General features: G+C 35.1%; 2 protein-coding genes across 3 annotated transcripts in view; one reads left to right on the top strand and one right to left on the bottom strand.

Moving 5' to 3' along the window:
- LOC142986652 (calaxin-like) overlaps positions 1-15,749 on the bottom strand; it is a 47,656-nt gene extending 31,907 nt beyond the window's left edge. The window contains exons 1-4 of the mRNA XM_076135203.1: positions 15,526-15,749; positions 11,451-11,520; positions 7,585-7,765; positions 3,461-3,571 (exon numbers count right to left, since the gene is read on the bottom strand). Coding sequence (XP_075991318.1) covers positions 3,461-3,571; positions 7,585-7,765; positions 11,451-11,520; positions 15,526-15,646 — 483 coding nt within the window. The 5' untranslated portion in view covers positions 15,647-15,749. The remainder of the gene's footprint in view (positions 1-3,460; positions 3,572-7,584; positions 7,766-11,450; positions 11,521-15,525) is intronic.
- Positions 15,750-23,701: 7,952 nt separating this feature from the next.
- Positions 23,702-26,116, top strand: part of LOC142986309 (calcitonin gene-related peptide type 1 receptor-like) — a 44,171-nt gene continuing 41,756 nt past the window's right edge. Inside the window, exon 1 of one of the 2 annotated variants that reach the window (XM_076134753.1) lies at positions 23,702-23,847. The gene's annotated coding sequence lies outside the window, so the exon portion shown is untranslated. The remainder of the gene's footprint in view (positions 23,848-26,116) is intronic. The other variant, XM_076134748.1, reaches the window with a different exon arrangement.

The following is a 26,116-nucleotide window of genomic DNA, read 5'->3' as shown; positions in this document are numbered from 1 at the left end:
TAGAAAATATAAAATTTTTCCCATGATTAAGACACTAAACCCTATTTGTATTCTAAATTTTAAGCTTCTAAGTCTGCTAGAAGTACCTTAGACTTTTGATGATCGGTGAGTCAGTGAGTCAGTGAATCAGTGAGTGACAAAATTCAACATTTTAACAAGTTGTTATTCCTAAACTACTGGTTCAAATTGACTGAAATTTTAAATATACCGTGTTTATACAATGACTAATTAGTTACTGAAAATCCAGGCTTCTTGTTTTATCCACAACGAAATTATAGGGGTGTCAAAATAGCCCGAATTGCTTCGAGAAAAGGATGTTACGGCCGTGACGCTTTTTTTTTGCTCGACTTGCGGGGGCACTTCCGTGCCCCCAGATCAGGACTCCAGAAAACGCGCACTGATTTTCTGTTGCGCCGCGGCGTTATCAAATTTTGTTTTATATTATCAAAGCACAAAATGGTACAAAGCAACATCAAAATGAATCACACTTTTTAATAAAATCACAAAGATCTATCCACAAAGAAACGCTGCTATAATCACAATCGCTAAACAAATATTTCAAGCTAAAACAATCTCGAGTGTTAAAAAGCCTCAAAACCATCCTTTATTAAATTAGAGTCGTGTAAAACCAATGAAATACAGCTTGGAGGGAATGTCAGCATCAGTAATCAATATTTACTCTTCAGTAGGCATTAAAATAAGACTAAATTAAATAGAATTAATTTACGATATACTATAGCCACCTATTAGTGGAAATAGCAAACTCGTTGTATAAGTTTAGGAAAAATGGGGTGGCTGCAAAGTTTATTTCTTTCCTGTGTTAACAGAGGGCGCGTATGGTCTATCTGGATTATATTCCACTCTTCCTGAGGTTTGGCAATAAAGGGTTACTTTACCAAAACGTTAAAGATATACAATATAAATATTATACATATTGTATGATTACGAGATCAATACGGCTACAAGTATAAGTTTTTTTATCAAGCCGGATAATTAATATACTTTTTGAGTCGTCATTTTATTGAATTTAAGTTTTCACTAATTTAAAGCGATATCTTGTTAATTTTGTAAGTGAAAGCAAGGGGTTCACGCACTGATGGTACCTAAATTAAAAATGACTTCTAATTAATTACTAAGAGGTAGCAAATTCGGTCACATCGTACACTCTCTCAGGTGCAGAGTGACTGACAATAATGCTGAGAAATGGCGGAATTAATACAATCTTATGATAAACGGTGACAGAATTATGATTTATTGCTTTTTATACAAGAGCTACGTCAGTTCTTTTAAAAGGTACATCCTGGTTAGAAATTTAAAGTGTATTTTGTCTAAAAGACAAGGTTCTCACATTCGAATGGCAATTTCATTTATACTAGGCTGTAAAAGTGTTCAAAACTTAGGAATTCCTACTTAAACAAATGTAAATAACTTAGCTTAAATCTGAATAATATCAGCTACTTACTTCGAATATTAAAGAGGAACTCCATATTAAGTGTACTTCGAAACCTAAAAGTATTCACTGAAAAAGAAATATTTTCATCTTCAGGCAATTATACAGAATTTCCTAACTAACAGAAATAATCTTTAATATTTCTACCGCTATATTAAACTCTGTGCGTAATCTTTGCCTTAATCTTTTATAAATTGAAAACCTGACCAATATTAAAAGCTCATCCAGCCCATCCATCTGTTTTTATCTTTAATTTTGTTTACATCCAATTGTATAGAAATCTAGCTTCTTAATCTATCTTTTTTTAGGAATCAGGGCTGTAATTCCTTAAGTAATTATCAGATCTGAACAAAAAATCACCCTCTATATCGTTAGGCCTTGTGATAAAAGGAAGAACCTGCTGCAATATATCATTCACGTATTTTTCTGGACGAACATGGAAAATATTCCAGAAATTACTGGACTAACGTAGAAAATATCTCCTAGCCCAAGGATCAAACCCGAGACCTTGTGGACGGCATTCATATACACTTACTATGCTGTTTGGTCCACAAAAGTAGTCATAAATATGAAAACTACGATCTCAAAAGCACTAACATTAGAACAAATGTTTCGCTGCACAAAGTCACAATACATTTTTAATCATCTGGAAACATTTCCCTAGAGCTTGTAATGTATTGTGTACCAGGAGGCAAATAAAATCTGCAGGCACACTATTCGTTTCTTAAATTTGTTGTTTGTCTTCGATATTTCGCGTATAAATCACTAGGTATTTCTAATAATAACTACCGGCAATGTTATCATGGATATGAATCAAATATGAATATATGTAAATACGTGGAGTATGAGTGTTTATTCAGCGACTAGAGCTGTTGAGTATGCAATGTCAAATGAGCAAACAACACATTAATTACTGTTAATCGTCCAATATGTGAACCTCTGAATTACACATCTGCTTGTCAACAATAAAAAAAATATACAAATCATAACACATTTGCGAATCAACTGCGCAGTACTTTAAATTAAGTGTCACAGAGATTAATATTTGATGCTTGAACATAAGCTCAAAGCGCTGTGAGAGCACGTAAAGCGTCCAAAACAGAATTAAACCAGGTTAAGGTCACTTCATTAATAAATGTGTCGGGTTTCGCGGTCCTACAGCGACCTTTAAATCATTCTACAATAAGAAAAATGTGTTAAACTTCCAACGGCACGTCAAATGAACTGCTCAAAGGTTTTTTCCGCTTGTTGGAACAGCTTTTATAGGAAAGACAAAGGATTGCGAGATAGAAACGACATACTAACTTTGACTGGATATTTTTTCCTCGTTCATTTTTTATTTAAGAGTGAACGTCACACCTGCATGGCTCTAATCCGTTAAATGGAGATGCATTACTTAGTAGATAATGCAGGCTCGATGACAGATATGAGGCTCACATTTATGCTGGAAAGGGCTCAAATATCCAAGCGTATTTGAGTGCATCACATCGTCAATGAATTACGCGACGCGTATGCGCGATGGTATGTCCTAAAATGACGATAGCAGCAGTACCATGGTTTGTACCAATGTCCATGGTAGCTGAACGCGCCAATGCGCTGAAGCGCGGGAACGCAGCAACAGCAATCCGAATTAAGCATATTTTCATACCTGATTAAATTCAGGAGAGCATCACGTTGGTCGCAAACAGCCACGTTACTAACAATTCTCGGCGAAACAAGCTAAATTCTGTAACGTTCAACCAATTACGTCCAGATCTACTGATTATTACTAGTGATTGAAGTATAATAAGAATGATATTTTTTAACCACGCACATTGGTTAACTACTAATACTGAATGTATGTATATGTTTTATTAATTAGTTTTCTCTACAAACCGACATTTATAGTAGTATCGGTTGCACATACCGTTTGAGTTGGTATGATTTTAGTTTATGTTGAAATAGAATGCATTCGAATGCATTCTATGCAACCTTGCCTAATAATAATTTTTAAGACGTAATAGAAATTACCTTAACGGCTTCTTCTACGTCGTCGTCCCGGGAGGCTTTTGCTAGACTTTTCTTCATTAGTTGATACATTGTTTCACGTCTCAGGTAGCCTTCGCCCAGCAAATCGTAACACTAAAAAAAATATCAACAAAATTATGGTACTTACTATAATTAAAGTGAACTGCATCTTTCGAGTATTGAACGTCATAAAATATGTTATTATAAACACATACAGCCTTGGCCAGAAGTATTAGGCACCCCCAATAAAGTTACTACACACTTGTGCTATTTGAATAATGAATTAATATTCTATTGAAAATTGATCTTCGTGTCTTAAATCACTATTAAAAACAATGAGTGGCATATTTTAGTGGTCGATTAACAACTGGTGCAACAATGACCAAATATCACAATTTCTTACAACTTTGTTTTTGATGTTTTGTCAGTCTGCATTTGAAAGTCTAAGCGTAAAGCTAGAAAATTTGTGGTTTTGTGATTAAAGCGAGAAGAAATCTATTCGAAAATGCCAAAAACAAACGAAATTAGTATTAAAAATCGTGTTAATTTCGAACTTTTATATGAGCGAGGTAAGAATCAGAAAGATATCGCGCAGTTGGTGCAATGTTCGTGGTGTTCAGTGCAATCAGCTATTAAACGATTCGCTGAGACCAACATTCACACAAATAAACCAAGAACAGGCAGAAAACGAGTGGCTACTAGCCGTCAGGACAGGAAACATATCCGTGGGTCTGTAAAAGACAGAAAAAAAACTTCTTTGAAGCTCGCTGCGGCTTTAACTGAAGAGATTGGAAACCCGATAAGCACTCGAACTGCAAGACAGAGGCTGGTAGAAGCAGGCTTGAAAGGTTGCAAAGCCAGGAAGAAGCCGTGGCTTGCAGGAGGCAACAAAAGAAAACGACATGAGTGGGCTCTGAGACACCAACATTTCACGGAGGAGGAGCGGTCCAATGTGCTGTGGTGTGATGAATTCCAACTTGAGGTTAGTTTTACTAATTCAGTCTATAACACAATAACAACGATCAATGTAATGCTAGTCTGCAATCTTAAATGTTATATGGGTTTGAAATGTGTGTTGTTTTTTTCTAATTTACAGGTATTTTAAACACCAGGTGTGGCGTTCGCGAGGCGACGCCGAGGTGAAGAATATCACCCAGATTGCGTAGTCCCACGCATAAAACACGGCGCAGATAGTGTAATGATTTGGGGTTGCAAGGCTGCTGATGGAGTTGGCCAAATGTTCAATTACAAAACTCGCATGAAAAGTGAAAAGTACATTAATGTGCTGAAAACTGCTCTCGTACCTTCGTTTTTGTGTTTTTTTTTGTGACACTAACCTAAATAGGGAAATTCCATCAAGGCAATGCTTTGTGTCACAAGTCAGCCATCACGTTGCGCTGGTTTACCGATAATTGTATTGATCTGTTGGATTGGCGTGCCCAGATGCTGGACCTAAGCCCTATTAAGCATTTGTGATGTATTTTAAGAAGAAAAAATAACAGAACACTCTAAAACATCAAAAACTGCTTCAAAAAACGCGTTAGTGCAAAAATGGGATGCATTTTCAACAGAGGATTGTACGAAACTTGTACGAAGTATGACCACAGAGTTGCTGCTGTCATAAAATCAAAGAGTGTCGGAACAAAGTATTCATGTTTTTATAATGTTCTAATGGAAATAAAGTACTTTAATCATTACAATTAGTTTTATTTGTCTGTAATCTTGAAATATGCAGTAATTTATAGGGTGCCTAATACTTTTGGCCAAGGCTGTATGTATTTCTTACATGCTTGGTTACTTAGCGTTCTTTGTATTTACGTTTCGAAAGTAGTTGCAATAAGTACGATTGATTATCGTGTAAAATGTAATAGGTAAAAAGTTATCGTTTGTTTCATTTGAATTAAGCTTTCATTTCTAAACTTTTAAAGCGATTTAAGTAAAAATGGCATAAAATATTTAAACACCATCAAACTAAGGCCTTTGAAATCATATTGTATGGAAGCGGAACCGCGTGATTGCGTCAGTGCATTTTTAACAACAATGAAGGCCGCGGTAATTGCCATCAGTATTTCCCCGTAAAACCGATAGTTCTATTTTTGTGACACTTAAAGAACCTCGATACAGTTTACGCATATTGGATGAAATGGTTTACAACAGGCAGATTGATAGCTGACCACCCATCACGGGTGACTGCAAATAGCCCATACAACCCATTTCTGTTGCCCCACTTGGTAAGGCACAACTGGATGAATTCTTTAATATGTCGTAGAAATATATTAAGAAAAGCTACTTTTGCTTTACATTCAGACTATTAATATATTCTTCAAATACGTGTAGTGCCGTATTGGGAAGGTTGTAAGCGTCGCTACAATATTCAACAATTCAATTTTTGCTTTTAAAGCGGTGTCTTACCTACAGCAGCAAATTTTTAATATTATGTCAAACTTAGACTGTTGTTTCCGAAGCATTCCTATGTTTTATTGTTAAGAGTACCGTCGAAAAAAAATTATTAGGACTTATTAACCCGTTACCAGGCCGCCAATTTAAATCAATGGTAAGTCCAGCGGCGATGCTGTTAAAATCGAATGAAAACGCCGTAGAAGAAATATATTGTGAAAATAGGTAAACCAAACAAATTGATGTTTACTTGTTTATTTATTACTATGCAAGTAAAACAGAGGTCAATGACCGTTTAGATGCGGGTTTATATCCTTAAAATGACCGAAATGAAGGTTTTCAAGTAGTTTAATATTTTAGACCTAAACTGTAAGTATTTACGAGTATTTGCGTAGGTCAGGACTCATACAAAAATGGCGCATGGCTGCCGCGTCTCTTTATTCATTCCTACAAATGCGAAAATTTGTATGTTTGGATTTTGGGATGTTTGATTTTAAGATGTTTAGATATTAATTAATTATTTTTAATCAATCACGACAACATAACCTGGATTATCTATCTATATATATATAAAAGAAAGTCGAATTAGTTACACCACTTATAACTCAAGAACGGCAGAACAGTTTTGCCTGAAAATTGGTAGGGAGGTAGCTTAGAGCCAGGAGATGGACATAAGATTATTATCCTGCTCGACCGTGTTTGAACATGCTAGAAGAACAGAATATGGAAATAACAACACCAATTAGTCATGATCTCCTGGTAGCTGTGGATCTATTTTCCGATCAGAATTAGGCCTAAAAAACTCTAAAAACTCTCTATAAACCTTTTCACAGTTACCAGGAGATCATGACCACTTGCTTGGTAAGCAACTTTAATTTTTATAGATATAGCTTCAAAACCGACGTAGTTTCATACAAACTTTTTCACCCCCGTTAAGGCAGAATTTCCAAAAATATTTATTGCGTCATTCTTAATTTCTAACAATATAAAAAAATAGATGTATATATTATATATTAATACCTACGATAGATTTTGACCAATAGAAAAGTAAGTCGAAGTGTATGGAAATGCAAAACCATTTTGTGTTACGAGAATTCAGTTGTTTAAACGCGTACGTTGACTTCTAACCTGCAGTTCTATTAGAGGCTCTATTGTTGTCAGATAACACGCATTGTACCAGTGTTGTACAAAGCGGCGTACAATACAAATAGATCGCACCTCCGGCCCTAACATGACAAAGCATCGCTTCGCGGATTTTCGGTGTGATGCTTTTAAAGCATTTCGTGGTATCCATACTACTCTTAACTCTACAATTTTGGAAGGACTTTTGCATGTACCTCAAACCATGCTATTGTTTTAATTGTTTATTGCTAAAATTTTGTCTGCTAATAATAAAAATAGTTTTTTCCTACAATTCTATTTCTGTTTTAAAAGATCCTACTACGATCTTCTTACGAGTTGTCCACTTTCGTCCTAAAAAAAATGATTTATATTTAAGTTCATTCAATATTCGCGTTATATTAAGGCTCGAGTCTCGGTTAATCGATATTGTACAAGTGTAGGAAAAAACAATATTTATTCTCGTCAATACTATCTGCATTCCCACGATTTTGTGGTGATACCACGAGTAGAGTAGTAGTTTAGTTCAATATCAGTTTGCAATGGATGTTTCAAAAGGCACACATTACTTTATAATCTCATAAATAAATTAATTTATGTTGTGTACTTACAGTGAAGGCATAAGAGATGCGTTCCTCAAGATCGCCACGGAGATACAGCGACAAAGCTTTGGCGAAGGTTGCCATGGTAACGTAGGGAGAGGTGCCGCGGTCCAGCGCCACCATCACACGCTCCATCATGTACGCGTCGGTCATGCCCAGACCGTTGTGCAACACGTCCCTGAAGTGACCTCTGGAAAATGCAGAATAAAGTAAGTACTGGTGCTAATATAATATTTGAATTTAATCCATTGGGAATTATTGAAAAAGAAGAAATATAGTAGTATTTTTCTTGTGAGATTGATATATCTAATAACTTTTTCCAAGAATTAACTTAAACCTTACAGATATTCCTTTCCATGTTATCCAAAAATACATTGTAACTTATTTTAGATCAAAATTAAGTTATCACAGACCCCGGAATTGGTTAAATGCGAGTACATTTTTATATCATGCACTGCTTTCATATGCTGATAATGCTTGACTAATATACCATATACCAAAACCAACACATGTAACTGCAAATAAAACATTCATAAATGTTCGATTGTACAAAAGAATTCTTCTCTACTAAAGAAATACGACCTGTTTATCGATACCTGATATTTCGATACTCGTAACAGGAAAATTTGCAGAAAATATGAAAATTAAATTACGACCACGGAACATAAGCTAATCTTTGTCAACAACGTGTAATGCGACGACCAAACTCCTTTGTCCGAAGTTGTAAATACTATTTTCTTCGAGGTTACTAATGGCCTCATTAATTAATCGAACTTAGCATAAATAAACACACTTACGCAAAACAACAATGCTTTTTAATATTTGCATAACGGTAAATTAATTTTCTAATTATAAAATGAGGTTAAAAGAGCATTGAACTGAGTATTTCTTTAATTTTTCACCGAAGATCTTGAAACCCCCAAAAATAAACTGCGCGTAGCCTTGCCGCTGTGGAGTATACCGCTTGTAGAAGCCGGAATACACCATAAAACTTGTGAACGGTATTTTATTCCACTAATAGGTATGACTTAAACGTCTGAATACTTGGAATTTCTTCACGTACCACATTGAACACAACTTCTAACTCCCAAACTATCTGTTGTAATGTACTAACGCTTGTTCAACTACAGACAACATGCTTCTGTTTGAGGATTATACATATCATGAGAGGACTAGTTAGCGATCGAACATTTCTCGCTATTGAATAAGCACTGAGATATAGATGCCAATTATCTCGCAAATAATTGGCATTGTACATCAAGTATTAGATATTTGAGGGCATGCTAACATTCGCGTACTAAGAACAAGGCTGTTACATCGGCATCGGTTTCCCGGTACTGAAATCCTTGTCTATCCTATGTTTATGGGAAAATTATAATCTAGTAATAATGACAAGTTCATACATACTATAATGCGTAAAGACTTTTTCCCCGACCTAATATATTTAAGAGGGAATATTGCAATGATAATTATGTAACTAAAGTCCAAGTATAACCAAGACCTGCAGAGTCCTTTCTTATTGACAACCCTCATCGAGCAGGCCAACTTTTCCCCTAATCAAATTGGAGCAATCCCGCAATGAAACCACATTCACGCGCCTCGGGATGTTGACATCAACCCATCCTTGCACATACTTTGAATATTCCGCGTCTTTTATTATATTCTCAAGTCCAAATTATGCTAATGTTATAAGGACCAATTTTGTTTATTTGTGTGCTATTTGCTGCCAGATACCCCATTTTATTTTCGAGCATCGCTGAATAGCACTTTAGTGGATATCGCAAACAACATTTTAGAAACCGTTATTTTGGTTACATTTAACAAATTATGAATATACAAAAGGAAACAAATGACCTAACAGGAATACAAATCTGTGAAAATATACCTCCTCAAGCGAGAGAGCATTTAATTTTAATTCAATAGAACGGAATCCATTCTGTAATTTTTCCTGTTCACAATAAACGCATAGAGGATGGAAATACAATGCTAACGCTTAACGGACAATAGAACAGCTTTTAATATTCAAGTTCATATACACGATATGTTTTACTTTCAAAGGTTTTGGATAAGCGCTTTCGTTGTTTAAAGTATGATTACACTGCACGAACTAAAGGCGAAAACTTCCAATGCGTCTTATGTTAGGTCAGCGTCGGATTTGAACTCAATACGGCTCAAGATTGGCACGTAGAGGTAGCCAATAGAACTAGTATCTTCTCGTCTACTCCCTAGACTCTGAGAAATTCATCTTTGTTTAACCACATTGATCTAAAATCGATTTAAGGACGAATGTAATTTTGTACATCGCTTTATTTCTCACGCCCGTCGCTTTCTTATTTCTTTTGAAAAAGGAAGTAACAAAACATGTGGATTAAATCGTTGAAAATCATTTTGAAGATAGTTACTAGACAATCGGAGGTATGGTAAAAGTTATCCAAGGATATTATACTATTACAATTGATAGACCTACCTCAATAAAGAGATGCGTACACAGAGCAACACAATCAATACAACGTATTATAACTTTAAACTTAGCAAAAGACACGTTAATTACTTATAAATCATAATACAGTTTTAAACACATTGAAACACAAATATAAACTTAAATGGGGCCGCTTCTTTGAAAATTAATGTAACAAGAATTGTTTGGAACCACTTATTAATATGAATGGCTTTCACAAATGTCTTGGGCTTATGCCATTCGCAAGAAACCAGCAGTACTGTAGGCTAAAGGATATAAGTGGAAACGAACTAAAGACCAAACAAAATAAACTAAGAATTAGCCTCAAGTAACTGACAATATTGATAAATGATTATTAAATTGACACTCAAAATAGATCCGTACTACGCACACAAAGTTTCGCTGTATTCGTAGCAGGCCGTCATCATTATGTAGTGTTGCGTGAACTCATTTAGCACTTCGGTAAATAGCTACCTACAGGTGTAATCATTTTATTTATTTATGTATAAACATTTCCGAGTTAACATCTGTCTTCCAAGTCCTATATACATGTCAACGGGAACCCTTTTACGCGGGAATTTATGGTTACAAGCAAAATTATACAATAGATTATTTTTTGCTCCATGTAAAATATTATCTTGGAGTAAATTATAGGTTGGACGTAAGAACTGTTTGCGTTCAAGGACGCCATATAGTGAGATTGAGTGTGCTATAATTACCAGTTGTATTTTCAACAGGTGGGTTATCATAATTGTTTATTAATAAGGTAACTCATAATGTTCACACAGAGTAAAGCACGCTGTACAAAATAGTTAAATAAGTAATGTGAGTGCCGACTTCCAAAATGCCGTTTTTACTCCCTTACACGAACGTAAATTTTAATCTTAAAGCTACTGCTTTTGTAAATTTGCAGAATATGTGAATATTAAATACTGTACATGCATGTCATGCATTCAATTTTACCTAGGTGTGAGGTTGTGGAGATTTCTATTGCTGTGGCCCGCCAGAGTGAGTTTTGAAAATGCTTTCTTCCTTATTTTGTGATGGTACGATACACATAAAGGAAATCTTTACACGAAATATTCAATTGTCGTCCAAAACTGTTATTCTTATTTACTAGCAACCGCCCGCGACATCGTCCGCGTGAAAAGGTTTTGCGTGCCTTGTGAAAAGCTATCCTACCCACCCTTTAAGGGGTCCTAATCGGGTTATATAGCTATCACCGAACCACCAAATTTGATTAAAATCCGCCCTGTAGATGTTCGTGAAAGAATAACAAACAAACATCCATCCATTTTTACAAACTTTCGTATGTATATTATTAGTAGGATTTATTTATTTTCGGGCATTAGTACAAAGTAGTTATAAGTATCTTTAGTAAATCGATAAATATGTTTACAAGTAGGTTATTACAAACCTTGATATGAGATCAGAAGCAGCAGGCTTTTCATCGCGTTTCTGTATTTTGAAGAATATCACCATAACCTCTGAAACGAACAAATACACAAATTACAATGAAAACATTTGAAATCGCTAAAGCCTTGTTTTAATTAATTTAGATGTATTTTATACTGAAACTTAATTAGTGGACGGGAACAATTTTAGAGTCCTTTTCGACAGAAGCACTCTGTTACCTATTAAACACATTAGAAATGGTTGAACGATTTAATAGTTTTAGCTGCGCGTGTGTTATTGTGTACCCCTATTTACAAAATATATTTACATGTTACTGAACCGCTCTTTAAAACAAGATTCTTGTGTAGAAATAGGATATAGTGACGTCACTATGTCGTATTTCTATACTAGATATTTCATAAAGAGAAGCTGATTTGACTTTTAGTAAACTACCTTATTAAATAGTACAGGACTGGCAGTAAGCTTGGCTAGGTTGCTAGTAACCAATAAAAGTAATAATATTTTTCATTAAATAAATTTCGATTATTTTTCACACGACTGAACAAAACCCGCTTATAAATGTCAAGTTTCGCGCGTATTCGGCACATATATTGGTAAAACACTTCATTTATTGTTTACTCAACATGTAGGTCACAAAACCATTTGACATACCAAATTGGAAAATAGACACGCGGATTAGAACCTCCATGAACCCCTGTGCCAATGACATTTTGGTATGAGTTGTGTTCCATATTATTGTTTTTAGTATATCTCGGATTCCCCATCTATCTATAATAATATTATATAAATGAATCGCTAAGTGTGTTGCTAAGCACAAATCTCGAATGCAGCTAAACTTTTGAACACTTTTTATTTAAATATTTCTTAAAGTACAATGATGGTTCCTACGAGGAAAAATAAGAAATTCAAGAGTCGACTGTGAGGCGGTACGATATTCGCTGAGTCAGCTATTTGACAATAAAAAAATAATAAAAGTGAAAAAAGGAGTAAAGTATTGGTAGGGGCCGGTATGGGCAGATATCGTCAATAGCCAGGCCAGACCCTTTCAGACATGTGTCCTTATACATAAATCCTCGCGAGAAGCATTGGAAGCAGTAACAGATAGCTTTTGTTTTTACGCAGACCGAATAACGAGTTTAAACTCTCAATATACGAACGTTTTTTGCACCGTACGTCTTGAAGAAGATTACAAGGGCAGCAAGGAACTGTTTACGAAAGAAGATGATTAAGCACGTAATTATATAAATCAATAAATAAACTTAACCGATTACTGTCCCACTGCTGGGCAAGGGTCTCCCCCTTATGAGGTAGGAGTTAGGTTAGGTTAGTAGTTAAGTTCGCCCAGGTGCCACCATTGTGGAGACTGCCCCGATACGGCGCTGCATACGCTGGCACACTGCCAGGCGTGGTCGACGCAGCGCCGTCAATTGACCGGGGTAGTCGGGAGCGACCTGTGTGAGCGCTGTGTGTTCCCGGCGCACCCCCGTGAAGTGGAGAGCTAGGGGGGGGGGGCAATCCTCATGCCTGCCCCCGCTCGAAGTAGGGCCCGCATCCAAAGCGGGCCGTCACCGGCTGGGACGCGGAGTATCCGATTGGGGGTACCGCGTCCTGGCCATCTTATGGTGACTGTAGAAGGAACACCGTCAGGTTTTTAGTCGGTATGCCCAAGTCAGCCGGAACGTCTAGCCGGCGGGAGAGCCCGACAGACCCCCGCTTTCCTCCCTGGGGCGGGACATGCAGTAATGCATTTTCCTGACGCAAAAAAAAAAAAAAAAAAAAAGGTTAGTAGTTAAGTTAAGTCAAAAACGCTGGTCAAGTGCGGCATCAATCCTTTAGTGGTAACATTAAGTTAAAGGTTAATCGTACATTTTTAGGTTTAAATTTTACTTTTAGTTTTAAAGTGATATTGAAATCGAGCATTGTATTTGTTTCGAGTCTTCAAATAAAACGGTGTCAAACAAAACAATTCAAGGTCAGAACATAGCCTCGTACATTCCAGGGATTTTCGCGCCTCGCTTCGTGTTTGTATTGTAGTATACTTGTTTAATGTTAACTCACTTCAATGGACACTACTGAACTGAATCACGAAAATAAAAATATTTATAACATTTTAAAAACTGATTTTATCTGCTCTACATACCTGCGTGGTATTAACAAGCATATTATTATTACTAATTATTTATTTATTCTATTACAAGCTGACCCGCGCAGCTCCGCTCACGTTTTCTTTATTTGTATAATTTCGAATATTTTCATATTTATTCATCTTTTACACCTGCTCTGGACTTCCTCAAATAATTCAGGACCAAAATTGACCAAATCGTTAGCGCGTTCACGAGTTTTAGCGAGACTAACGAAACAAATGCAAATAATTTTATTGCACAAAACACACTTAAGAATACTACATATTCCCACAAAACCGATGTAGCAGTTTGTCTGTGGGTGCGGGTCGCATTATGTACATTTTTTTATGAATTTGTTAATTGTGTCTCCACATTTTACTTGCACAGAATATTTCAGGTTCGATAATCACAATTTTAGTATTTTTATATGTATTATCACTTCTGTAAATCCAATTCGTGATCATGTGTGATCAAAATGGTAAAAGCCTGATTTTATTAAGGTGACCATGAACGAATAATTTATAACTCGATGCATGCCTGCATCTGATCTACAGTAATCTAAATGTAGGACGGAAAAAATGCAAAAAAATGTGGCAGTGCTTACTCATGGGGTAATATTTAACACTTAGCCTTGTGTGTGCGTAGGCGAAGTAGGTTGTCTTTATAGAGCTAAAGCTTACTTATGAATAGAAATCGTTTTTAGTTTAATACCTGATTATTCAATACCTTTGTTGTCTTAGTTTTTTTTTAAAGACTCCGCGGCTAAGTTTTGCTTTTGTGTCGTGGGGACTTTTACAAATATACAAACAACGGACACAAAGTACTACCAAATCCGAAACCACTATATGTGAATCGTACATTGTCCCGTGTGGGTATCGAATCCACGACGATGCAATGGTTGTGGCGACCATCTTTACCACTGCGCCACAGAGGCCGTCATCCGGTCAGAATTCATCCGGTTAATCGAGTTTTCATTATAAAAATATATTAGTATATATTCGAATCCATATTTTAACCTAAATAACCTAATTAGAAAGCACCCTATTGTTAGTGTTATTACGTCACCTACCACCTGCCATATGATTACCCTTCAACGTTTGACCTCGTTGTGACCTTGGCCAGGAGACTGTCTGGACACTTGACAGATTTCGTGGAACTATCACTAAGCAAGCACCTAAATAAATATGATCATTAGCTTATTGTAGGAAAATATGTCAGTAATTCTATAATTCGGCTTAGGTTGACCTAATTTTATTCTTGTTATCTCATTACAACAATTTCTTTGTAACACAATTTTCTATGAACGCACTGACTGCAGAGACCAAGACGAGTCAGTCTCTCTGCAACGGAAATTGTACGAAAGACCGAGTACGATACCCAGCTTCCGATACTAGCCACTGAGAAGTTTTAAAATAAATAAATGAAATAATATTTAAATCTTTAAACCTTCGATAGTGATTTAATGTTTCTAACGCGCCAGTGAAGCTCAAAGCGCAGTGGAAACAATATTGGTGGCATGACAGATACAATATAACCGGAGTAACTTTAAGAAAGGGCTAATTTTATAATAGAAATAAGTAAATGACTTGCAAAAAAAGCTACCGATGAGTTCAATTTTCCGGCACTTGTAAAACTGTATCACTTCAAAAAGTTTAGCTAATCTTCAACATCATTTCTTTCCCATTTCTTTCCATTTCAATCTGTTTTCTGAAGTAACGACGTTTTAACGGTAACTGCTAATTATACATACGTAAATACATAAAAGCACGCCTTTTTCCAATAGAACTAGACTCATAAGCCATAGAGATTAAATAGCGCCACTTGATACGATTCTTACAAACTTCCTTTGCCTCATTCGCATCCATACATCTACTTATTTCAATGCAGTAGCATTTGAAGCGTCGTAGGATATCTCTCAATAGTAAAAGTAGTGCCAAGATATCAAGAACTTACGTTCAAGTTCATCAAATGTAAAGTGAGTGTCCTTTTGAATCTCCAGCCATATAGCACCATGCTTCTTGCGGAAGCGGATCTCTTCCATAGGATCCAATGCCGAGTCGAGTGATGCCGACATTGTTACTAATTTTGTATATACGTTTGTTCACAATTTAATTGAATTGATAGCAAATTATATATTTTGTGATTTTCAATTTTTGGTTATGAAATTTGAAGGTTGACATGTATAACAACAAAATGGATGTAGATAATAAATTATATTTTACATTGTATTATACGTAAAGAGGTTTAATAAGTCTTAAAGATTTATTCTACAGGGTTTTAGTTGGTTTACAAATTGAATCAAGGTATACTAACATTAAAGAGCTGCAAATATTTTTTGAACAGACTAATCTCAGGCACACCCGTTCCTTGGCCGGCCGAACACGGGCCGATTTGAATAATTTGTTCACAAAAGAAAAACTACATTAAGCCTAATATTATAAGCTACTTGTTTCAGGATTACACGTGACCCAAACCGGGTGGGACCGCAATGTTTGCAAACATTGTGTCCGATTTATAACAGACAGTAGAGATGTGTACAAATAATATAATGTTGTGAAGTTAACAAGAAAGCCGGCGGACCCGGTCTAGTCAAACAAAATAAAGAATGGTAAACGAAATCTTGATCCAATGAGCGTTACCATGGTTACGTGTACACCCATACAGGTGAGTTGGTGAAGCGCGCTTTTTCATTTATCACGGAAAACACCCTTTCCTTTAAGAACTGCGCAGTTATTCTACACATGTAGATAAACATATTATTATGCGTATTACTTTAATATCACACAGCTTTTCACCAAAGGAAGACAAATAGGTTTACAAAATCTGAGACATTGCCAATGTTTGTGCTGTAACTGAAACCCATTATTGACCATCACGGGAATAGGACTGGAGATTTTTAATCCACAGTCACGTCTTACATAAATCTTTATGCCTATCAACAGTATACACATCACATAACAATATTGAATATACAAAACATAATCAAAAGGTACCCATCTAATAAGGTATTGTAAATTAACAACGGGTCGACGGTCAAACTCTGGACATGATCAATGACCCTGACATGTCACTAGGCTACTGATCTGTTATCACAAATAGTTTCAAATCAATTACAACTTCTTCTAAAACTGATTACGTTTAACTTAATTCAATTTCTACTTTTGAATTGAATCGCCAAAATCTAATATCCGTAATCGCGTAATCTGTAACGACGACAACTTCAATGGCCTAGAATGGAAACTCATAAATTCTATCGACAATGGTTTGCTGGCGAACATCAACGGATTTTACTGTTATTTCCACATCATTTTCTTTATATTCTAAACTAAATGACTATCTCATTACCTAGAATGTTAAAACTATTGTCTGTGTTTGAATCCATTATATATTTAATGTTATAAGCACTTGTAATAATTTTGGTAAATATAAAACAGTGGTTAGTTTTAGTTTTCATCTTGTTAGTTTCTGACGCCCGCGGCGCAGGAATTTCTTTTATCTTCGAATGCATATACGTGGCTGTGGAAAGAAGCTAGTATTTTATAATTTATCACTAGCAGTCAGTAGACGATTATAACACTTGCCGATATGTTTCAAAGTTTTCACGCCGTACGTTATCAAAATTAATGATTCAATTTATTTATTTGTTTGAAGTAGTTTTAATTTAGGATTTCCACTTGCACTGGGTGAAGAAAAAATAAATTTAGGCCAAGATCTTAAAATTAGGTGGCCTTATAGTAAACCTAAGCATCCGCATTTTAAGATGTATTGCAGTTTATTTATTAAAACTATTCTAACTGATCTAAAAATTGTTTCACTGAACAATTTGTAGACCAGTTAGAATTTTTAATATGCCTAATATTTTAACATTCTTGACCCATTGTGACAAACTGCACACATAATACATCTTCACGCGCAAAAATGGTACTTTATTTTTATAATATTCTTCTCGTACACATTTGCCGATTGACTAAACCAACATTCATGTTACGCTCATTCAACAAACAGATGACCGCTTCGATTCGAACTCGAACCTTTGTCGCTGGCAGGGATTACTCTTAATCCTAAATGTAGAAACTTTCAATGTTCCAACTGAGATTTGGTGTCGGGATGGGAACCACATTTTTACGGAGCAAACTTCGTAAACCCTGTAAGTTCCCATCGCCATTTACCTAAATTAACTATAAAATATACTCTTGCACAAACTTGTAACAATATTCTTGAATGAGAATTGGTCTACAGAAACTTGTGCCAAATCTGTAAAGTGAGGAGTGATAAATCCTGGCAAGAGGCCGAGATAGTGGATAGCACTTAAACAACAAAAGATGTTTCTCAATAGAACGACACTTCTAATACATGCCCCAATTTAGTCCCACGGTTTGGTCATTCGGTGACGATTGTAACAGTGAATTAGATAATGGTGCACTATCAAGTTCCGAAGTGTTGTTGCGTCACAATAGATCTTCGATCGCACTGTCTCATGAGGTCTTGTCTGTCTTTTTTAACAAATACAATCAAATATCGGATTATAATTTATTAGACTATACAGTCCTATAACTGCGGGGTAAATGCTTCCGATCACTTTTTTACCACTTTTCGTCTAGCTCAAGCTGCACTATTTTTTGTTCAAAAGGTTGGTAAACCGCACTACCTTTGACTTATTCTAGGAACCGTTCTGGTTTTGGTTGGACCACATCCGTACCTTTCAAAAGTGCTAAGAGCATATTGTTGTTTTACGGCGAACCAGTTGTGGTATGTCTTTGTCAGCTCACGCCTATACGATTTCATTCATTATTCCACGTGACTGAACCACTTCAATATTTTTTTAAAAGGCAGCATTTATACCCGGTTTCTGAGGCACATTTAGTGGTATAGTTTATCTATTAAAATCTACATTTTTATATGAACCTAAATGCTATTGAATAGATAAACTACCGCTAAATGTACTTTAGAAACAGAAACTATTGAAATTCTTGTCAATATTGAATATTTGGAAGTAGTTATACGCAAAAATAGATTCTTTGACGCACGTCTATCAGCGTAATGCAATATTTTCATTACAATAATTCTACGCTAGGCACTCGATGTCGAGAGTCATGAATTATTCTTGACCATGCCTCATATCTTCTGCAAATCAATCCTACGTAAACAAGAGTAAATATTAATTACTAGTTTCTTAATACACAACAAACATTTTGTATAACTTAGAGTGTTATATTAATGGAGTCTATACGTAAACTTCAAAATCATCTTTATTTAAAATAAACTATATGAAAATGAACTCAAATTCTCCATGAAAGGCTCTCTTGATAAGTTAAGATGTTCATTACACGATAGAAATTTTATAAAACAGTTTCACTTAAGTTTTACTTCCTAGTGTAGTTATTTATTTATTCATCGTATGGCATAGTGTCAAAGTGGTTCAAACCGCCCAAAAGAACTTTGACATGTTTTAACGACCGTTTACTTAATTGATAACATCCGGAACCGTCGACCAGCTCAAATACTACAAAGCAGCCACCCATCTTTGCAATGACCGGATCACTGGTTGCTTTACACACAGATCGATTAGCTACCTGCGAGCGCAACTGGCCATGGGCGCCTCTTACTTGCCGTAATTTGTACCTGCTTCTGACAATTTAATTACAATGTTATTAAACAAAGGCAGGAAAAATATAACTAAGTATGTACAGCTGTTACTTCTTTGCTTAAAGATTTCTAAACTGGAGGTTAAAAATATGATACTAGCATATTCTTACTAGACACCAACTTCAAGAAAACGTATATACCAATATTTTCTTACAAGTATAGGATAGTGTGATCATCTCGGTGCCTACGTTAAAAGTCGTCATAATATTGGCCAAGGCAGCCCCATTGTCATTTACCCGGTACGTCGTGAAATCCCGACTTGTGACCGAGAATTTCTCAAAAGGAAAACCGTAAAACTATCTGACTGACCCGGAAATCACGGCTGAGACCTCGTGATTGGTAGCATACACTATCGCTGATTCAATTTTTTATACTATCATGCCCGTTTCCTCCTTAAAGGCGTGTCAAAAAATAGTATATTCATGCCCGGTTGTATTTCTAAATAAGTATCCATAGATCATTCGATGACATGGTTACGGTCGATGCTATTCGATATAAATCTTTGGTAAACAAACAACCTTTAATTTTCTATCGCATTTTAAACCCGTTGCATTATAACATTTTGTGTACAAGTCGCGAAAGTTTCACGAGTGTCGCGAGTCACAGAGAGAGAGCAGATTTATGATAGTATTTTTAACGCTGGCATTTGTTTTATTGAATAGGATAGGATACCTGACACTTATCAATAAGCTGTGAGATTAAATCTTCCTAGGGTATGTTTGTTTATAGGATCGAAATCCGCGTCCAGGCTGCAACTAAGCTCAAATCTAATTTATGTACGAACCTGAACCCAAACATGTGAAATTTATAGCCTTTATAGCCGTTCCTAGGAAGATACAGATACATATGTTCACCACATATAGCAACAAAAAAGATGAACAGCTTTTGTTTTGAAAATCATTACTTCTGTTTATACAGTTTCCTGTACCCACTGCAAGACAGTTAAGTTATATTTATTTCTTTCGAAACTTTTTGTTTTTAACCAGTTTTTGATATTGTTACATGTTGAATGTAGGAAAAAGTGTAAGTATACACGATATTTAGAAAGTTAGTGACTTTTAAATAACGTTTCAAAACTTTTTAATTAAAGAGGAAGAGTTTAATTTTCGCAGTACTGCGAGATTTCTAGATATGAAATCATATGATTCAAATAATTAATTTGATATAGCAATGTTATCAAAATCATACCTTGTCTTGTAAACGACAATTAAAATATAGCCAGCTGCCATCCCCTTCTCTGCAACTGTAACTTATCCGCATAAACTATTCCGTTCCGTGCTCCAACATCACCCTTATACGTCAAACGTACTCGCATGTACGTGTTTACGTAATATATTCACCTAAATAGGAACAAATTGACTTCCCAACTGATCCCATTTCCGTAAAGGAGCGCCGTTCTATGGTTTAAATTAATTAAATGCAGAGATATCGATGTTATTATTAGAGTAATTGGTAGACGCGCACTCACATTGTCCTCACAATTACACGAACAAGTAACACTTAATTACATTAGAAATTTTCCGTAGGCATTACTTTTATTAGCGTCGAACGCGTACTCGCGTGGAAGCCTGTACTAGTGACTCACCACCTCTACAATTCAGTTTTCTACTGTGGGCTTAGACTTGGATTTACTTTATTATTTCGTAAAGTTAATCTGCCAATTTATAAAGCAGATATTTACAATCATTCTACAATATTTATATTTCAAATTAAAACGCATTTTTACAAAGTAATTGAATTAAGACATAAATGAAAGAATATTATGAAAAAATTAATTAATTAGTGATGTACATCAACTTTGTTTGAGTTATTTTTTATAAGATTCGGACTAATTCGGAGACGTCTACTCCATACTTTCTGCAATGCAGGTCTATCTAGGAGGACAGAATATTGTATACTATTAATATTAAGCAGTCTATATGTTTTTTTTTTACTGTAGATCTGTGTAAATTTACATATGGCTCTCGACTGTTTTTCGGTACATACTTAGATCAAGAATGACAATACGATTAAGTTTTGGATGAAGTGAGCAGTAGCCTTATTGCAGATTTCAGTACCGTGACTGTATATGGCCGTAAGTAGAGAATCAGCAATGAAAAGTTAACTTCACGGGACATGCATAACGTCGTTTATGTCTGCTGCAATATGTACAAGAGGGACTATTCTTGAGGATATTGACACCCATGACCACCAAGGATTCTAACCTTCAGATTAATCTTTTGTATTTTTAAACAATGGTTTATTTCAGTAACGTAACCATTAGGTATCAGAGTAACGTATTGAAAATGTAACTCGATATTTAAAAAGCATCGTCTCTATACTTGTTTTTCACTCTATAAACCATTATGTTGGCATTAATGTGGAGAAAGCCTGGATCAGATATCACAATGGCTAATGTGTAAGGTCGAAGGTGAAATTATGACAACATCTTCAGTCTGGACATAAGATTGTCATTGAAAAGCTTGTTGTTCTCGCTAAACAATAAACCTTTGTAAAATTATTTCTAGAAAAATCCATGGAAAAATTTACACCTTTATTTTCTTAAAGGTCGAGGTGTAATTATGATACGCACCTTTTCTCCGGTGCTGTTGCCTTAAACAATAAGATAAAGGGTCAGCTACTAAGAAATTGTATTTAAGAATAATACAAAATTACTTTCAGAAACATTTGTTCGATTTCGACGTTTTACGATGAATAGTAAAACAAAAATTCTTCGGCGTCAGGCAGCGTTACAGAAGCCATACCACGCTAGGTACTAGTCGTAGAAAACACAAAACTAAATTCATAATTTGCATAGGAATGCAAGTGCGTTTCCTAAAAGATGCAAATATGAATATAAAAATATGCTATACTATACCGTGTTAGTATTTTCTGAAGTTATAGATTAAAATAAAAAGGAACAGGTTGCTGCCAGATCCTTTAAAAAGGCCATAAAAAAGTCATGCTTGATTAAGTAGCGAAAAGTCGCAGACTAAACTAATAACCAATTCATTTGTATCTGTATTTTAAATATTGTTACAAACATGAACAATCTACGTTTACTTTCCACTATAAAGTTTACTTTAAAAGCAAAATTCCAAACAATAGGATCGATAATAGTGAAACAAATAAATAATGCACCAGATTTACCCTTTCAATCGTCATTTGTGTTTAGATGACTCGCGAGAGCATCTTTCGTGAAGTAATAAACATAAGTGTAAACATTATTTAGAAAGGCAAACATACTTCGGCTGACCCTGTTCGTCATTCTTCAAACTAACATATAACGCACGGCAAGATAACTATGCATAAACTAATTTACTCGTAATTCATCTCAACAAATCGTAATTTTAAGTGCTATTGTTTGTAGATTACTCGTTTATAAAATGATAAGTGACCGTCGCAAAGTTTATTCATAAACAATAATTTTATCATACCTACACATAAAATTACTTATTGCAGAATTAAAAACCGTCCTTGTTTATGGGATAATTCATTAATTCAGTAAATGTTTGTAAATCTCCATTTTATCAAAAAAAGAAAACACCATTTCGACTTACACACACGCATGCATAAAATCACGTCTTTTTTTTACATAGGGGTACGCAGAACCCAAAAGATGCCACTTGGTACGAAAACAAACTTCCCTTGCCTCATTCATACCCGTACATCATGTCGTGTAAGGCCTCCGGTTACGAGTACTACGCACCTGACCTTTTTGTTTTGAAGTTTATCTCTAAATTTAATAATACTCAGGGCAAGTTTTACAGTTTTGGAATAAGTGTAAGAATACCCTATATGCTAGACCAGGGGTTCCCAACTTTTTCTTAGTCCGGGACCTCCTTTATAGTTCTTCTTTCTTGTTAGCAGGAATCATTCTGAATTACTACTACTACTACTTTTTGCGGACTATATTTTGACTTCCGCGGACCACTAGTTGCCAATGTATGAAATGAACTTTCAAAATTTCGTCAGATTAACTATCTGATGGATATTTAAAAGTATTGAAACCGGACCTTGACATGTGAATTACTCCTTTTTTAAACAATTTCTCTTTCCAACTTTGTATCAGTGGTACAGCAGTGGCGACGGAAAACTTAAACCCCGGTCCGATTCCTGTCTATAATGATATAAGACTCCAGATTTGCCATTGCAAAATTAAATCACACTCGGTTTAGTTTAAAAGATACTTGACGATTTGTCAAAGTTACACAAATCAGCTTACCTCTTCAATAATACATACTTCGAATTGTGATTAATTGTACCTATTTTAAAAGTAAGTACTTACAGAAGCCAATTCTCATGTGCTTATGTACGACGTCTAAAAATTAAACGCCTCCACATGTTTAACAATAAGCCAGTAAAAATTACTTGCAAATATGAATGAAGACTTTTGTCAAAAAAAGAGAGTGATAACGCTGTAATGGCTAAGGACTTACGGGAAAGCAGGGTGTATCGCGCAGTGTACGTGGTATCAGTGGGCGGGCTGATCTCTCTCGGATACATCAGACGAACTCTCAGTGCTATCGCAGCCGCCCTGCAGAGCAGTGGTCCCCGCCCAACGCGCTATTCGCACTCCGGCCGGGAAACTTTCACGATCAGACACTTTACAAAAAAAATACCGTTTATCATAAAACTTATAAGTATCCCGTGAGTGCAGTGGACGCGAAACGTTCCATCATTATTTTTCTCTCGAAAAGTTTTAGCAAAATAATTGGCAGTGAAATGTGTTGTGTTTTCAAAATTCTTATCTCGAAAGGATCCGGTTTATCAATCTGATTTGATTTCGGAAGTGACTTTTTTATATTAACCCTAACGGTTGTTTCTTACTTAATAGTTAACCGCCAGTTTAACGATTTTAATAACGATAAAATATAATTTAGTTTTCATAAAACAATTTTATGAATCAGAAATGAAACTAATTAATGTCGTACGTTTCAATAACGACTGCAGATAAAGTGAAAGTGATAAAAGTCTTTACGACAACTGTAGAAAATATTATAGCAATAAAGCTGCATACACTTCAATTGCATTGATGCAATACCTTTGCATATCTGAGAAAATATTACAGACGCTAAAAATGTTACAAACCTAGGAAAATTTTATAAAATCTATATTTTTGACAGAGGTTAATGACCTTATAAAAATATGCCGCGATCAAATTTTAAGACAAGCGCCTGATATTATGCTAAATTTTATCGTTCAATTAACGACTATTGAAAATCATAATTCTATATAATTTTGATAGAGCCGTGGTTTAATTTGGCGTGTAACGAAGTAAGACGTTTGACACCGACTGCTAACAACGGCAAAGACAAGTTGGTAAACAAAAGTCCAGCGGCCTTAGTTTTCTTCCATTACGTTAACGATATTCTAATACCATCACTTAGCACTTTGAGATATAAGTTTCTTAATAATGTGCTGGACAAATATGTTAGACATTTCCTTAAATTATCACATGACTTTCTTCCTAATAGTTTATTTAATTCTCAGAGTAAAAGAATATTTTTATATTTTAGGATCATAACGTTCTATAAAGAAAAAAAAATTAAATCACAGAAAAAAAATAAGTTACCCGTTGAATCTAGAGACAGACGTACAATTGTTATTGTTAAAATATCATTCGGTCAAAGAGTACAAAGCTCAATGGATTTTTAATGTTGACATTGACGGAAATAAAGAACTACTTTATTGTTCGAATATCAAAGGCTCTTATCACGATTAGAAAGTTCCCAGACGCACGGGATAACTTGACAAGGAAGGACGTATTTCGGTCGCAATTTTGTTAAGAAAATTCCTCTTGATTTGTTTGTATTGGCAATCTGACGTACGTCGACTTTTTTATATTATTTCGTGAACTGCGGTGAAGTTAGAAATGTACTGACACTGTATCCGATAATGGAATGTAAACTAGCTAGCAATCACAGTTTGATTTGATTGCACTCCCCTGTTGAATGGTCAGCCCACCTACGTTCAACATTGACATTATAACATAACTCCCCCGAAGGCTCTCAACTTCATTTTCTCTTAAACAAATGTATGAGAGTGAGCTGACCCTCATATATTATGAAGAAAACACACGTGTTGCTCTAAATTACAAAATAATGCACACAATGGCTCAAATTGAAATATATTGTGACTTTTCTTTCAAAAGATTGTACCAATTTATTAGTTGCATATATCAATAATGATAATATAGTTTGGTCCTACAATTTGAATAAAGATAAGTAATTCAGATGCCGTGAGCGGAAGAACATTTATTATAAACGAAATAATTAATTTGATTCCGACATCTGATGATAAAGGCTATATAATAATTATTTCAAAGATAAATACACATGTAATCTCTTACTAATAATTCACTGTAGTAACTATGTAAATTTAGCAAAATTTAAACGCTTTTTATTCTACATGAATATATGCGTAACTTCCTTTCCATTAAGTACTGGAAAAAGAAAGTAAAAACTTGTCGCATTTACAACATCATTTGTTCCTACATAGAAAATAACTTTAGTTTGTAATCGACGTCGGAATTATGTAAGTATAATCTTTTGTTAACTTCTTAATAAATTTATCTATTTTCGCACTTTTCTTCTTAACAAAAACTATATATACGAGTTTCAAATTTACTTTACCAGCTCAACTGTCAGATATTTTTCTCTCCAGTCGCATTTACTTATAAGAAATATATCTATTTAGCTCAACTACACATGTCGTATAGGAACAACTCAATCTAAACCAATCTTACAATTGCCTAATCTTTATCCAACAATGAGTAGGGGTAATAAAACATTGAATTTGATCATTAGTCCGGCTACTGACTATACAGTCCGTATATGCGTTGGTAAAGGACCTCACTGCTCGTCCTATAAAAGTGCGTTCGATTAAAGCAATGCAGAAATATACGACTGTCTATTAT

The sequence above is a fragment of the Anticarsia gemmatalis genome, chromosome Z, assembly GCF_050436995.1.
Source record: "Anticarsia gemmatalis isolate Benzon Research Colony breed Stoneville strain chromosome Z, ilAntGemm2 primary, whole genome shotgun sequence".
In the NCBI taxonomy this organism is placed as follows: domain Eukaryota; kingdom Metazoa; phylum Arthropoda; class Insecta; order Lepidoptera; family Erebidae; genus Anticarsia; species Anticarsia gemmatalis.
Note: the sequence above shows the minus strand (reverse complement) of the source record. Positions and strands in the feature narration are given on the sequence as shown.